Source organism: Pteropus alecto, unplaced genomic scaffold, assembly GCF_000325575.1.
Source record: "Pteropus alecto unplaced genomic scaffold, ASM32557v1 scaffold11, whole genome shotgun sequence".
NCBI lineage: Eukaryota > Metazoa > Chordata > Mammalia > Chiroptera > Pteropodidae > Pteropus > Pteropus alecto.
The window spans coordinates 14,811,600-14,827,024 of NW_006431956.1; the positions used below are offsets into that span (position 1 = coordinate 14,811,600).

The 15,425-nt window shown below is 34.2% G+C and overlaps 1 protein-coding gene and 1 pseudogene across 1 annotated transcript in view; one reads left to right on the forward strand and one right to left on the reverse strand.

Moving 5' to 3' along the window:
* GPR158 (G protein-coupled receptor 158) overlaps positions 1 to 15,425 on the forward strand; it is a 318,792-nt gene that overhangs the window by 296,939 nt on the left and 6,428 nt on the right. The window contains 1 exon segment of the mRNA XM_006907013.2: positions 11,429 to 11,567. Coding sequence (XP_006907075.2) covers positions 11,429 to 11,567 — 139 coding nt within the window.
* On the reverse strand, positions 2,085 to 2,203 carry LOC112475699 (annotated as a pseudogene).

Below are 15,425 nucleotides of genomic sequence, written 5' to 3' on the forward strand. Positions count from 1 at the left end.
ATATATTTATATATAAAATATCTATAAAACCAAAACCAATCATTATTATTTTGATCAATATCGAAGAAGATATCAGTAGATCCATATCAGTTGATATCAATATCTATTATAGTAGAAGATAAAGCATAGAACTAAGGTAGGAAGCATTTCTGATTCTGACTTTAGCCTTGATAGGAAAATTAACAAATTGGATAGATATAAAATTTCTACTTAATAGAAACCTGTAACATTATTTTACAGTCTTTAAGTTAACCAAACTAGAAAGAATCATTTTCCTGTATTAATATGAAGAAAAGCCCACTGTGTTTCTTTTCTGTTTTACAAAGAATGTAATACTCAAAATACATGATGAGGCATCATTTGGTAGTGGATGAACAAGCAGAAAGCATGGCCTAGTCACCTAGGCCTAGCATTTTTTGTATGTTGTTTTGAGATGTATGCAAGGCCTTTTTAAAATTTATTTTGTACTCTGGGAAAGGTAATATGTATGATTTCTATGTAGAAATAAATAGGGATATGTAACTGACAGTAACCTATAATTCATTTTATATAAACTTTACATATAAGTGAGAATTTTATACAATAAACAAGATCCACTGAGTACCTATAATGTCTCTACTACTGTGCTGAACACTCAGTGGGAGATATAAAATGTATAAAGGCCTTTTCCTCTCATCAAGTAACTTACTCTTGGTTTATGTAGATAAATGCGAATTGTTAAAAAATATATTAAAAAGCAAAATTAGGTGGTAAAGACTCTTGTTACAATATTAGTTCAATTAAGGAAGACCAGAACCCAGGAATCTTCATAAAAGAGAAGTTCTTTAAGCCATGAGTAATATTTAGATTATTGTAAAGAGGTGGAGAAAACATTCTGTTTGGTTGGAATAGTGGTGGAGGTGGGTGAGAATCATATGAAACATGAAGGAAAAGTCTAACTAGAAAAGAGGATGATGTTGGAATGCATTGTGAATAATGCTGGATGGTTAAGTTTATTGTGGGTCTTCGAAAACCCGTTATAAGAATTCAGAGAACCAGAGAAGTCATGTGACGAAATCAATAAATTCAATCTAGATTGCTTTTAGGATATATTTTTTAAGTGAAATATACCAAATTCAGGAATTTTGGAGTCGGAATTATAGAATGTAGAAAGACTTTTAGGGCAATGGTTCTTAAATTGTGGTCTCAGAACCGGCAGCAGCAGCATCACCTAGAAATCTCCTAGAAATGAAAATTGTTGCCTCAAGACTTCTTCAGTCAGACCCTCTGGGATAGTGGGGCCCAGCCATCTGTGTGTAACAAGCCCTCCAGGTGATTCTGATATTCCTTTAAAGTATAGCACTATTGATTCAGAGGAGTAATCAGATGAACTACTAGAACGTGATGATCACTTATTTCATTTATGCTCTGTGCATTTCATAATCCTCTGTTTCCCTGATCAACCTTCAGAAGAGTTTCACAATGATTATTTCAAGTCTTATATTGTATCCTCTCTTCGTACCTCCAAACTATCCATGTTTCTCCTTTCTCTTAGATGACTCCTTGAATAACAAGTAGGAGCAATCAGAGAAGAGTGTCTTCCAATTCTTGCCCACATTATTTATAAATCTTCCTATATTTCTACCCATTCTTATTTTTTCTCTCTCGGATTATCGAAGCTAACTTCTGTGCCACGCTCATCCAACACCGATCCCCTCATCTCCAGCAACTTGTCTCACTTTATATGATTCTTCGTCATCTGGAACTCCCATACCTCCCAAATCACTCACTGAAGAATTTCATGCTGATCACAGCTTTCTCCCCTAGCTCATTTATTTAACTCCCCTCGCCACAATAGCTCTTTAGTGTCCTGAGCTATTTGTATTATACTTCTGCCTTTCCCCAGAGGGAAAGCTTAGACCAGGTAACAGGGTTTTTTCACTAGCAAGGAGGAAACTATGGAAAAAGTAAGCATTTTTAAACATATTAATCCTGGATAATGCCAGGGAAGGGAATGTAAAAAGCAAGAAGGACCCTGAAGTAGTACAAGAAAGAATAAAGATCCATAGCTTGAAACGGCAGCAAGTCCTTTTTTTTTTTTTTCACACCTACAGCACCTGGTTTTCCTAGGTGGTCTCTCATCCAAGTACTAACCAGGCTTGACCCTCATTAGCTTCCAAGATCAGACAGGATCGGGCTTGTTCAGGGTAGCATGGCCGTAGACAAAAGGGCTGCAAGTTCTTTGGATAATAACCAGGTCTCAGTCAAGGAAGTAGAGAGAAGCTGAGAAGTTGGTGGGAAGACCTAGGCCATGGATTTGGGAGTGAGATAGAAGTACCAAGGCTTGGGAGTCAGGGATTAGTGAGGCTCATACTCCTAAAGGTGTGAAATGACAACATTAGGGTCTCTTAAAAAATAAAAGACTAGTAGAACGATGCAGAAACCAAGAGGTAAAAGGAAGTGAAATGTTTGGGGGTGGTGTTTTTGTTATCTCCCAGGATTGTTTTTGTCCTATAAACTACTGGAACACCTTACTTTCAATAATACATTTTTCCTGCAGTGACACAATTTTTCTAAAGAAAAATCAAGACACATGATTTAACAAGAGAACAACTATTTGAAATTAGGACTGTCTTGAAAAACCAGAGACATGTGGTTGCTGTAATTTTTTTTCACACTACCTTACAGCAAGTTCATTTATTTATCTTTCAACATGTAGCATTAGATATTCTGCATTTAACCGCTCTGAATTTAATGTTTCCTAATGTGTGGCATATGCCTCTTTGCAGTTCTCTTTATATATATTTCTATAAGTAGCAAATTTACCATTAGATTTTTTTCAGGCTCTTATTCCAGAATAAATCCATATATGTTCAGTCAGCTAAAAAGAAACCTATACTAGAGACTAAATTCTTCCTCATCCCCTAAACAGAAATATTTCTATGTAGGGGAGAGGCAGGAGGTAGGTTTTACCTTGAGATTGTGGGAAATTTCTGTCAAGAAGCTGTGTATACTTTATATTTGTGTCAGAAGTAAATTCAGAAAAAAAAAAAGGAAAAGCAACAGTTAATATATTGATAAATATGCATTTTGGATCAACTATACCTGTCAAAAACAATCTATATTTAAATATACAACATAAAGAACCATTTGAAAGAGAGCGATACTGCTTTTTCCACTGAAGTAGAACTCTCGTTAGAAATATGGGTCATAAATTTAAAGAATGGGCACATTCTGTTTTTGCTTACTGCACAGAACTGCTCCAAAACTGCTCAGATAGGTGATTTTTCTACAAGTGTTTCAGAAGGAAGAAACATATGGAAAACAGCTAGAAAAAATCTCCAAGCTTCTATGAGCCTCAGTTTCTTCTTTGAAGAAGTATTTGAAAATGTAGAAAGGGACTAAAAATGACTTTCAGAATCCCATTGATATTTATGTTTATTTCTAATTTTCAACCATCATTGCCTGTCCTGTATTAAAATTGTGAGGTAAGCTTTAATTGAAAACAAAAAAAGAGATATAAACATTGAGACTATGGGAGACAAATGAACATTGGATAATGTGAAAAGTATTACACAGTAGTCTGTTTTTTAACAAATGATTTCCTTTTATCAGGTGGAAAGAGAATTTCAAAATTCAGATGTTCCAGAATATTTCTAGAACAGACTAGAATTCCTACAAAGTCTTAAACTGCCATACCTCTTTGAGAATACCTATATCTATAATAAAAATAACACTGCTGACTTATACTATTCACCATTATATGACTCAACACTTTGAATTTTTCTGAGTATGTTTAAATGTATTATTTGTAGCTCACTGAAGGCAAAGAAAGGATTCTTATATCCACTTCATTCCTCCTTCGTTTCTCAACCTAGTCGTTACATGCTCCTCAGCAACGTTGTGTAGCTTGTTCATACTGTATTCCTGACACCTAATGAAGTATCTCTCAGTTGTGGGCTCTTGATAAATATTTGCTGAAAGAACAAAGAATGAGCTCAGTTCCCTTTATCTTGTGATATTTTCTGTGATCGGGATTAGACCAGCATTAGGAAACGTTAAATCTCAAAATCCAGGTGTTACACAATTGTCTCCAATTTCATTTTAATGGTAAAAGTGTACATTCTTATTTGGGGAGTTGTTTTTGAGCAAATTATATAAATTAAATTGGCAACCCTTAGTCCTTTTATAAAATTTTATCTCCGACTTGTCCAATAGTCAAAATAAGAGATTGGTACAAAATTGGCATAGCAAATCAGAATTATGTTTTAAATATTGCACAGTGCTTTTATAAATATTGAAGCAGAATAAAGCTGATTTGCTTTTGATAAAAATTTTTATTATTTCACCATTCTCCTAGATCTATTTAAAGAATAAAGAGGTTAGGACAGGGAAACATTTTCTTAAATTAATAGAGAAAGCAAATAAATATCCCAAGTCATACTCATTTTGAAAAATGTTGTGTTTAGCATTACCAGGTTTTTTTCTCCTAAATCTAGTAACCGAAGTTAGTAAATTGGTAGTCAATTGTCCATATTCATGATTTTTTTTTATATAATATCATTAAAATTTGTCATGGTAAAAAAGTTAAAACTGTTTTAACCTATGAGTTTCCTAATTGGTTGGTACAAACTGACAAATGGGTGGAATTAACATCTCGTGCCTGAATTAACCTTTATAATTTCAACCCTAGAGTCAGTAAGACCACATCTTGACACCTAAATTTAGAGTTGCCAGCAAGGTTCTCTAGTTTGGGCTTCCACGTTTGGAATACGTAAATTGAATCGTAGAGGTGGTGATGATACAACGGAGTTCATTCTTTAGCACGTTTAGTTGGTTACCAGTCAGTTTCTGACTACACATTCAGAACATATACTAAAGGTACTGAAGCAGTACCAATGACCAAGATGAGTTAGAATAAGAGGGCAGATTCCTAACTTACCTACAAGAAATAACAGCAAGGCTGCAGAGAGTGACTGATAGATGGTGACATCAAGAACATTTAGAACTTCCATTCCGTGCTAAATCTCTATGCCAAACTTAGTGGAGGTCTAGGTAAACACTGAAATGTTTCCTTGGTTTCTTCTGGAAGTTAGGTGATGATAAGCCACTGTGATTAACAAGGGATATAATTGAGAATAAAGCTATTGCTGCCTTTTCTAACCTAGCACAAGAATATATACAAAAAGCTCTATCCAGGTTTCCATTTACCTTCTTTATATTCTGTTATTCTCTGTATCTTTCTATATCACTAATTTGCCATGAGTTTTCTCAACTGCTTTTATATGACCTAATTACTGGTCTCTGACAGGACTCTTATAAATTCAGATCTCCCCTCATCTCATCATAGTTGTGAAAAATCCACTAATACATAAGGTGTTTGTGGTTCTGGAAACTCCTCGGAGTTTGATATTCTTGCTATATATTTTATTCACCAAGTTTGAAAGAAAGACAGACAAATCTAAGTAATAATTATACAGGTATGATAGGTTTGGGTTCCCATTCCATTGGGAATGTTAAAATATTTATGCATTTTCAGGATATAACAATGTAGTAACCACCTCACTATTCAAAAGTACTAATTCATTTCCATGAATTTCACATGGAATGTTTTTACTGCAGAAAATTTAATCTTTAGTTCTCTCTTCTTCACTGACATGCTCTTATTCTTTCTTCTCTTCCTTCCTGGTAAAATATTTTAAACACACAAAACAGACAATGTGTTCAGTAATTTAATTAGTCATATGCCAATGTTTAGAAGGAACTGAGAAGAATACAGTAACTCTCTTACTGAGTTATATAGAGAAATCCTAAAATAGCAATTGTTTCTAAGGATCTAAATACTTAATTACCCTAGAAGATTAGACTGTATTATGACAGATGAAATGCGATATAAGCACCATTTAATGAGTATTGGGGAAAATAGATTTAGACTTCCTTTTCATCTGACTTAGACTAATGTTCATTATTTAGGTTCATTTCCATGCATCTTCTTTTATTCTAGTGTACCACATGCCTTAATCCACCCTGCATCACTTGTTACCACTTTTTTTTTAATGTACTTTTGATTTTCAGTCAAATGACAAAAGCCTGACCACATTGGCAGTGCGTCTGCCATGGCTTGAGCTATCTCACTAGACATTCACACACAATTTTAAAGGTCTCACTTGAGTGTTTTTAGAATGATGGAAGTAGGGGTTCTTTTCTCATTTATTTATATACCCTTTGTTCTGAAAAATCGTTTGCTTCTTTGAAGAGTAGGTATTTACATATGCTGTTAAAAGGCAGGGAGAAAAGATAAATTAATTTATTTTAGATCTTAATTTTATACTTCAAGTGCCATTTTGCCCTTTCGGAAGTTAAAGAAATCTGGTGATGAGGGCGGGGATTGTCTTGGGATAGAGCTTGAGGAACGTGGATTAAGAGTAATTAAGATATCTGTGGTTACGATCATTTCTGCTAAGGAGTTTCAGCTGTTGTGTGGAACCCTAGGATTTAGAAGGGAGAAAAACATTAAGGAGGAAAAAAAACTCTTTTGTTGCTTGAACAGAGATATCCCGTAGATTGACTCAGCTGGCAAAAAGATTTTGGCAGACCTTTTCCTTGTATTAAAAGGACAATCACAGAGACCATTTGGCCAACAGAGCAGCAGATTTGCAGTGAACACACGAGCCCTTACCCAGTGGTCAAGCAATGTCCTGAGCCAAACTAACTCAGCAGAATTGTCTCAAAGATTTTCTAAGCTATAAATTTAACAAGGAAGTTAAAATTTCTTTACCGTCCAAATGAGAAAATGGTACTAAAAGAATAAAATTAAGATATGAAATAAATTATTTTCTCTTTGCCCTTTAGGATCATACAGATAACTATGCCTCGAGGAAGTAAAATATTTTTCCACAGTAATGGAATATAAATAAACAAAAATATAACCCCCACTACAATCATTCTAAAGCCACTCAAGCTAGCCCTTCAAAAAGTATATGTGAATTTCTAGTAACTTAGTCCAAGGGGAGGCAAATCATGCTGATGCTGACAGCCTTTCATAAAAGATTGAAGTTTTAAAATACATTTAAAAAATGTTAGCATATAATCCCAATTCCTACCCCTTCTCCAAACAACACAGAAGGAGCATTACTGGAAGATGCAGCTTACTGCCTTGACATTGACCCTGTGACACCACAAGAAGTCTAATTTAATTCTTCGTGAGCACTTCTCACATTCATGGTCTGTAACGTGGCTGCATAGCTCTGAAGTAACTGGGTATCACTAAATATCTGTCACCGCATATCAAACTTTAAAAATCTTAAGTGTATATACTAGAGAGAGAAAAGTGTATTTTCTCTACCTTTTCCATTTGCGATGCACAGGAGATTGTGAAGAATTTGGTCCAAGTTCTAGAGATAGAGCCTAATAAAGTCACTTTCAAGGTTAAAATTCTTTCAAAATTGGTATTCCCATTGTTTTAATCATTGTAACTCTCATAATTGTCCTTATTTTAACCAGAGAAAAGGCAGATAAACCTCAGAATACCAAGGCAACTGTATGCCAGTCAAACTCTGGAACTCTGGAATTTGAGCTATTTTCAAGCATTTTTAAAATTGTTTGATTTAATACTGAATAACTCTACTGCCCACCACATTATTAAAGTAGAAGCACAAGTTTACTTTCACCATAAATTTTCTAAGTGGATAGGATTTAGAGAAAATAGAGGACATTAAAAGAAACACTTGGAAGATAAAAATAGAAAGCTTCTTTATGTATTTATTTATGCCATGTAAAAATAATTTTCAAATGGGGCCAAGGAAGGTAAATGTTATTAATACAAAATGCTTCTGTAACATGGCAAACAAGAGTATCACAGCTTGAGAGACATTTGCACTTTGAAGCAGTTTTTCTCTCAGCCCTTATGGGTGGCCTTAGATCTCGGAGCTGGGACATCTTCAGTGTCAAAGAACTGATATTATTCCCACTTCTTTCCTTGACTCAGCCCTTTGGAAAGATAACGAGATTACCTTCATTACGGTATATTAATTGTTAAAAGGTTACAATAGTTAACTGTTAAACTGTTATCCTTAATAGGCTAAAAATAAAACACCTTAGTTTTCTGAAAGCCATATCTGAATCTTTAAATGTAAGTGAAATTCCCTTTGTAAACTCTACTACTGCCGTCTATCAATATCATTTATCACTAGACGTTATTTTCTAAAGCAGAAGCACACCGCATATTTCAGCTCCCACGTAATAACACTGCAAAATTTGGTAACATCTGCATATTTTCTTTACTAATTGCAGTGTTAGTTTGAAGTTAATTATATGAAACTGATTTTTTTCCCAACATAACTTTTATATATCACATTTAGTTTAATTGGTACTTTGCATAATAAATTGTTTTTGAGCTCGAGCATATTGTTCGATATTGCTAATGAAATGATTTTAATGTTCAGCTTAGCTAGTATGAGGGATCTTATTTTGTCATATTTTAAAATATACTTCTCCATTACAGCATACTAATTAACTTGATAACTACTTTCCTTTTTTTTTTTTTTAAATCTTCAGTATAACATAATATAAAAACACTGCAATAATTGGCAGGAGATAGTGTTTTTATAATTCAGCCACATGTGAATCCTTCAATTACAGCATATTTTTGTGCTAGTGTTGTTTAATAATATTTTTGCATTCATAATTCCTGAGTGCCAAGAACAATACCACACTCTTAGTGATCCGTCTATAAATAGGGGTTGCCACTAATAATAATAATGCCAATGCGATCTTTAGACCACGTGTGGTCCTGCAACGTGACATGGAGTGACAAAGTAACAGAAAGTCTGCATCTCCAATAACACGAAAATGATATCATTTCTATTCATTCAGTTCAACAAATATTTATTAAATCTTATTTATGTGCTCAGGAGTAGTGCTATCATCAGTGTGAGCAAAGGTAGAAAAGTAATTGAAAGACTCAATCTTGCCATGAAGAAAGTCATACCTAGTTGGGGCTGAGGAGGGGAGTGATTCACAAGCCTCCATGAACATTACTCTCCTCATTATGTACTGTGTGGCATCATTCTCTGCATTATGGATTGTAGATAGCTAAAGACTATAAGAGATTAGAGGAAGGAAAATTCAGTGGGTTAGAATCACTTCAGGTGGCCTTGTGATGGGGGTGAAACCTGAATGGACATTGAAAAATTGGTCAAGATTTGGAAATATGAGACAAGAATTCTTGTGTGAGCAAGAGCATGAACAAAAAGGCTCAGAAGCAAGAAAGACCTTTGGTGTGTTCATGGGACAAAGAGTCTTCCTGGATCGGCTTAGAGTTTATGTTGGGGAGCATTGGGAGACCATGTTGGATATGTAACATCAAGTCATAGAGGGCTCAGAATGCTAGAAACAAGGATTTGTCAAATAATAGTGAGCCACTGAAGATTTATGAATGAAGATGCATGCAGTACCTCACAAAAGACCTGCCTGAGCATCAGAGACTAGACAAGAAGTTAGGGTCTAAGAAATATAAAGCACAAAAAATAAGGCCAAGTAATGTGAGAAGATAACGTGAAGCCTGTGCAGCAAGAAAGTCTCAAAAATGAGGACATGTCTGCCCTGGCAGGAACCCCTTATAGTCTTCCTTTGGGAGCAGGAATTATTTCCAGCATCTTACATGGGTATGAGCAAATATTCCAAGAGAATTGTGAATCAGTTAGCCAAAATGGAGACACAGAGATTTAGGTAAATCCAGACATAATCAAAGTGGAGTTGCAGGAAAATGAACTTGTCACTTATGAAGAATGGATTAACACAGGGTGAAGCCAGGTTCAGATGGGGCAGTTGAAAAATAGTTGTAACGAATGAAGTGAATGGATAGGGACTTAGGCAAGAATTGTAATTGTGGGCATTGAGAAGAATGATACATATAAAAAAATAACTCCAAGGAGAAATTAGCCAATGACTGCTGTCTCTCGAGTTTTCAACCCTGGAAAAGATGCAATAGTAGTACCATGGACAGAAATACAAGACTTAGGAAAGAAAGTTACACATGAAGACCTCAGCATTTCCTGATTTGCTTTTCCTGATCCAGTAAAACTTGGCTGGAAAGAACATTCACAGCACATGGCCAGGGGCCAACATACAGAATAACTGGAGCCTCCACTAAATCCATGGAGATCTTCGAGTGAGATTTATTTTTTCCTTTGGCTTCTGACCACATTAGGATTTCCAAGTAACACTTGACAGATATGTTTGCCTGAGGGATTTTCAATAATTGGAGCACTACCTATTGTTTAAATACTTGCAAAAATATGCTAAAATGTTGGCAGATAAAACACCTTGGCACATGGAAACAGAAATCAGTGCTTCAGTATATAAGTAGGTTTCCTTTAGGTAATGCATTCGATGAAATGTTTTCTCCAAATTAGAGCTTTCTTCTTATTAATTAGATAGTATCTTCCAATGAGGTTATGTCACTAAGACAGGTAAAATGGGTAATAACAGTTTTTGATAAGAATAAGTTAAAATAACAATGTTCAGTTTGAAAAAGAGTCAAATTAGATGTTTACCAGTAAGAATCATTTATTGAGCATTTATGTTTTTATTTATATATTTATCTAACATCTACTACATAAGAAACTATGTGAAATGCTTTATATCCATTATTTGTTTTCGTTAGTAAATAATCCCATGAAAAATATACTTTCATCATCCTCATTTTCCGGATAAGGGAACTGGCCAGAAAGTTTAAATTACCTTAGATTATGCAAAGTTAATTAGGGAGCCCACTCAAGTCTAGTGCAATTGCAAAGCCCTTATCCTTATCCTGCACTTGTCTCTTTCGGCTTGAGCAAGCGAACAAGGTGACTGTGGATTTTACTAAGCCTCCAGCACTGCACCTATAAACGATGGGATATCTGTCATGCGTGAAGAAATAATGGTATAGTTATAAAATATGCCACTGAATGTTTACAACCTGTTTTCTCACATTTCTGGCAAAGGATATATCTTTATATTAAAACAGATTCAATGCGGTAAGAACCTAAATTTCCAGAAGCTGCATATAAACATTTTAAAACAAACGTGGCTTGATGACTTTATTCTGACCCAGATGCTCTGTGTACATCTTAAACTTTGATTGGCAATGTGGAAAATTATTTTACAGTTATTTTAAGAAAAAGCCAGGTATTTACCAAAAAGAAAAAATTGAGATACCAAACACAGTTAAAAAAAAAAAAAACAATGAAACAAAGTATACCTTTGAAAAATCTATGCACTGAATAAAATTTAAAACTATATGGCATATATATTCATATATGAATGATATTTTATATGCATCTATTTCTAACTAAATTTGTTTCTATAATAAACACAAAATGCATGCTAAAGAACTTAAATTTTACTTTTTTCTTCACTTATAAAACTAATGGAAAGTTGTCTGTTTTTTTTTTTGTTCTCACAGCTGAATTTTTATTCCTCTTGTGGGGTGTTTATCTCTGCTATGCAGTGCGGACAGTCCCATCGGCATTTCACGAGCCACGCTATATGGCTGTTGCAGTTCACAATGAGCTGATTATCTCTGCCATATTCCATACAATTAGGCAAGTGATCTGTAGAGCTAGTAAATAACCGTGTTATTTTTCTGATGTTTTGCAGCTTAATTTAAATAGCAGAATTGGATAATATGCATAATGGAAAGATTTAGGAAGGACAGTGTTTTATAAGTTGATTAATTTGTCATAGAAATCACAAATGAATTTAGTTTAAAAAAAAAACTCTGCTGTTCTTAGTTCCTTCTGATATGTTGCTTATTGCTTTCATTTATTTTGAAGGTTAACTCACTGTTATTATATTATGTTAAGCCATTTATGGGGATGTCATTAGATATCGTTTCTGATGTATAGTGTTTTTTGTTCTGAAGGTATAAAGTAATGCATACATACATTATAAAGTAGATATAGATAAATCGTCTACGTTTTCATTCATATTTAATATACTGGTTTATACTTTCAAACTTTTACTCAGATAGACAACACATGTGTGTGAATTCTGAATTTGAAACCAAAATAACTACTTCAAGCTGATGACTAGATTTTTGTGTGCAATGGGATTTTTGTAATCATCACATTTTAGCAATAACTTCCAGTGGTAAGAATGTATGGCCTGGCCACTTGGCCTGCCAGTTTTTTTGTTTGTTTGTTTTGTGTGGGTTTTTTGTTTGTTTGTTTGTTTGTTTTTTTGATATCGCATGTATCTCTCTAGTTGATGAGTATAAAGGAGGAAGAAAGCGGCTTATGATAAGTGAACAGAATGAAATATGCATGACTTACCTTCTGAGAATTTTCACCTGATTCACATTTGAAAACGAAATGAAAACCTCAGAGCAATAAAAAAGGAATACTGTAATTTGAAAAACAACAAAAAGATGTCATTCAAGTGCTCGACAAATATTAAAAGTTAGGACGCACTTAGGAATGTAATTGGAAATTGTGAATATTTGTCTTTGCCCTTAGTGGAAAGATGGAGATTAATAATAGTGGGAGCTGGGCTGGGAGGTTGTAGATCTGTGGAAGTTTTACAGGATAATTCCCATCTTTCACTTTAGTAAATAATCATACAACGAAACTTGTACTCCTTGTACTTCTAGGAGTAGATGATTCCGGGGAGCAACTGGGCCATCAGCAGAACCTACACTTTTTAAACTTTTAGTAATAAAAAGATGTATTTATGATCTGACAACTCTGGAAACTCTATCAAAAGGCCAGAAATCAAGGGAATTTTCCTCCTCGTTCTGTCTGGCCCCCTCGCGCAGGAGAGAAGTGAGAGAGTCGAAGAGGGAGGAAAGATGAGATGAGAAATATGAAGTGATAAATAGGTGAAGAGAAGAGCTCAGTCCTACTCAGACTGGAGTTCAAAAATCCGAGACTGGGTCCACGATGTAGTAGCCAGAGAGCACTGTGTGGTGGGCCAGACTCTAGAGGCTTTGCTTCCTCCCAAACCATCTCCCAAGAAAAGCTACACTTGGGCTGTTTGCAGAATATCAAACACATATGTTTCGAGATCTAACGAACATGCTTCTCTAGAACCATTTATAAATTAAATGCTATATTAACAAACCAACTAAAGAGTTATAATCATTCAAAAAAGCTTATTACAGATGAGTTTAAATGTCTTCTGTTGTCAGAATGTGACTGCCATACAAAACGCATTTTTCTTAGGCAAGGCTAAACAGACCTGATGGCAAACCCTCAGGTTCCTGATGGGAAAAGATTTTTGATTCCCAATCTGACTTACCTTTTTACATAGACCAGACTTGTTGGAGTGTGGCAATTTGGTTTTGGAGAATCATAGTATAATCTACTCTCTTTTGGAAATTTAATTTATATAGACATAAAAGGGCAAGGATGAGATTGTAGTTTAACACAGTAAATCTACAGAACACTGATCTCGGGGGAACAAGTAGGGAGCAAGTAATAGACAGTAATAATTAAAGCAAGTATACGTAATTTCTTATTTACACATGGACTGAATTTATATATGTGTGGTTCTAATGTTGATAAAGTCCAAGAATAAGAACCAATAACGTCATATTTTAAATCAGCTGGACCCATCTTGGAAATTTTTTCATGGAATGAAATAATATTAAACAAGGCTTCTGACATCAGCAAAATTCTCTTTCGATAGGGCATATGTACTTTTTTGTCTGCTTAAAATTTAAAATCATGTAAATATATGTGTGTGTATATATACATATATAAATAAAAATTATGACTACATATTATAAGCAGATATACTTTCATTCTTACCAAACAGATTGAACAAAAATAAATTACAAGGATGAACTCTAGAAGGGTAAATAATGCAGAAGGGATTTTGCCTGGTCGATTCTAATCCTTTAGTTATTTTTAGTGCATAAAGCAAACCTTTAAGAAAGTGCAAGATATTTAAAAAGTTTGCTTTTATTCTTAACCTCAATCTTCAAATATTTCTATGCTCCTGGCTTTTAGACCTATTTTATATTTTAAAAACGAAGTTTCAAAACTACTTCAAACCCCAATTTTTCTTAAGGTATTTCTAGTCAGAACTACAATCTGAAAACTACCACTTGGCAGTAATTAAAAGTTGATTAAGGACAATTGATATCAGTATATGTCAAAATTATTTTTTGAAAGATTCACCATTTTAATTTAAAATATATATAACCATTCCCCCTTCCGGATATTGTGAGGCAGGGTCAAGTTCACTTGTATTGGCATTTGAGATAAGAATTCCCAAAACGTGAAGATGCTCTTAGACTGTAAATGCAGTTCCTTTGATGTAACTGTCTGCTCCAGTACTGGCAACAGCCCCGGCAGGTTGGGACTGTATTATCTTTCTGGGGCACATTTCATATTGGTTCTGTGCCTCAATACTATGCCTCAGACACTGTAACTTGCTACTGAGTGTGATGATTCTATTTCAGTGCTTAAAAAAAATCTCACCTGACCCAGCACAGACTATCTTATCGCTGAACAAAGTGAATATTCAGTCATATTCACGGCAAATAAAAGGCCATTTTTCTCACAAAAGCCTTAGAAAAAAATGGTAATTCAGAAAATTGTTTTTGGTTATATGTGAGCTATCATGAGCATTCTGCACTTCTGTGTATGTTGTGAGTCTATTTTGTTTATGTCTCCAGACACAGGGAGAAATATCTCTCCATTTTGGGTAAATCTTGAGCTTCTATTTTAGCTTGATGGACTTTTATTGGGGGATGGAGGGTAACAGGGTGCATGATGGAGGTGAAAATGAGATAGAAACTCCTTGATGAAACTTTTATTTCAAATAGTTATATTAATTTACTTAACAAATTTGTCACAAATATGGTATAGTATAGATATAAAAATTAGTTCCTTTGATTTTTAAATTCATATATGTTTATTTTATGATTATATCATGAGTTTTTCTTAGGATGTTAGCTTTTCAAATTTGATGATGTATATTATTGAGACAAATTTCAAAAAGCAGTAAAATCTCATATCTACCTTTCATGGATAACAATTGATGGGAAAAATTAAAAGAAAGATATGATTGTATAAAATGTTCTTAAATAAGGCAAAAAGTAGTTTCTACATAATGATGAGTCCTTAAAAAATATGAGTTTTTGTTTGTACATGTACCTGTTGGGTTATGAAAATATTTCAAAATTAGCAGAGTATGTACCAGTACTGAATTTTCCCTGCCCATTTCTCCTGCAGGGATGTCCTGGAACACAACTTTATAAATTCTTTGATAAGATAATGTATTAAATATGGCTTTATAGCAACTAAAATTCTTCGATAAGATAATGTATTAAATATGGCTTTATAGCAACTAAAATTTTAATTATTTTAAAAATGTATTTTACGAACCATGACTGTATTCATTTTATCTATTACATTGCAATCTTCCTTCCTTCCTTCCTTTCTTCCTTCCTTCCT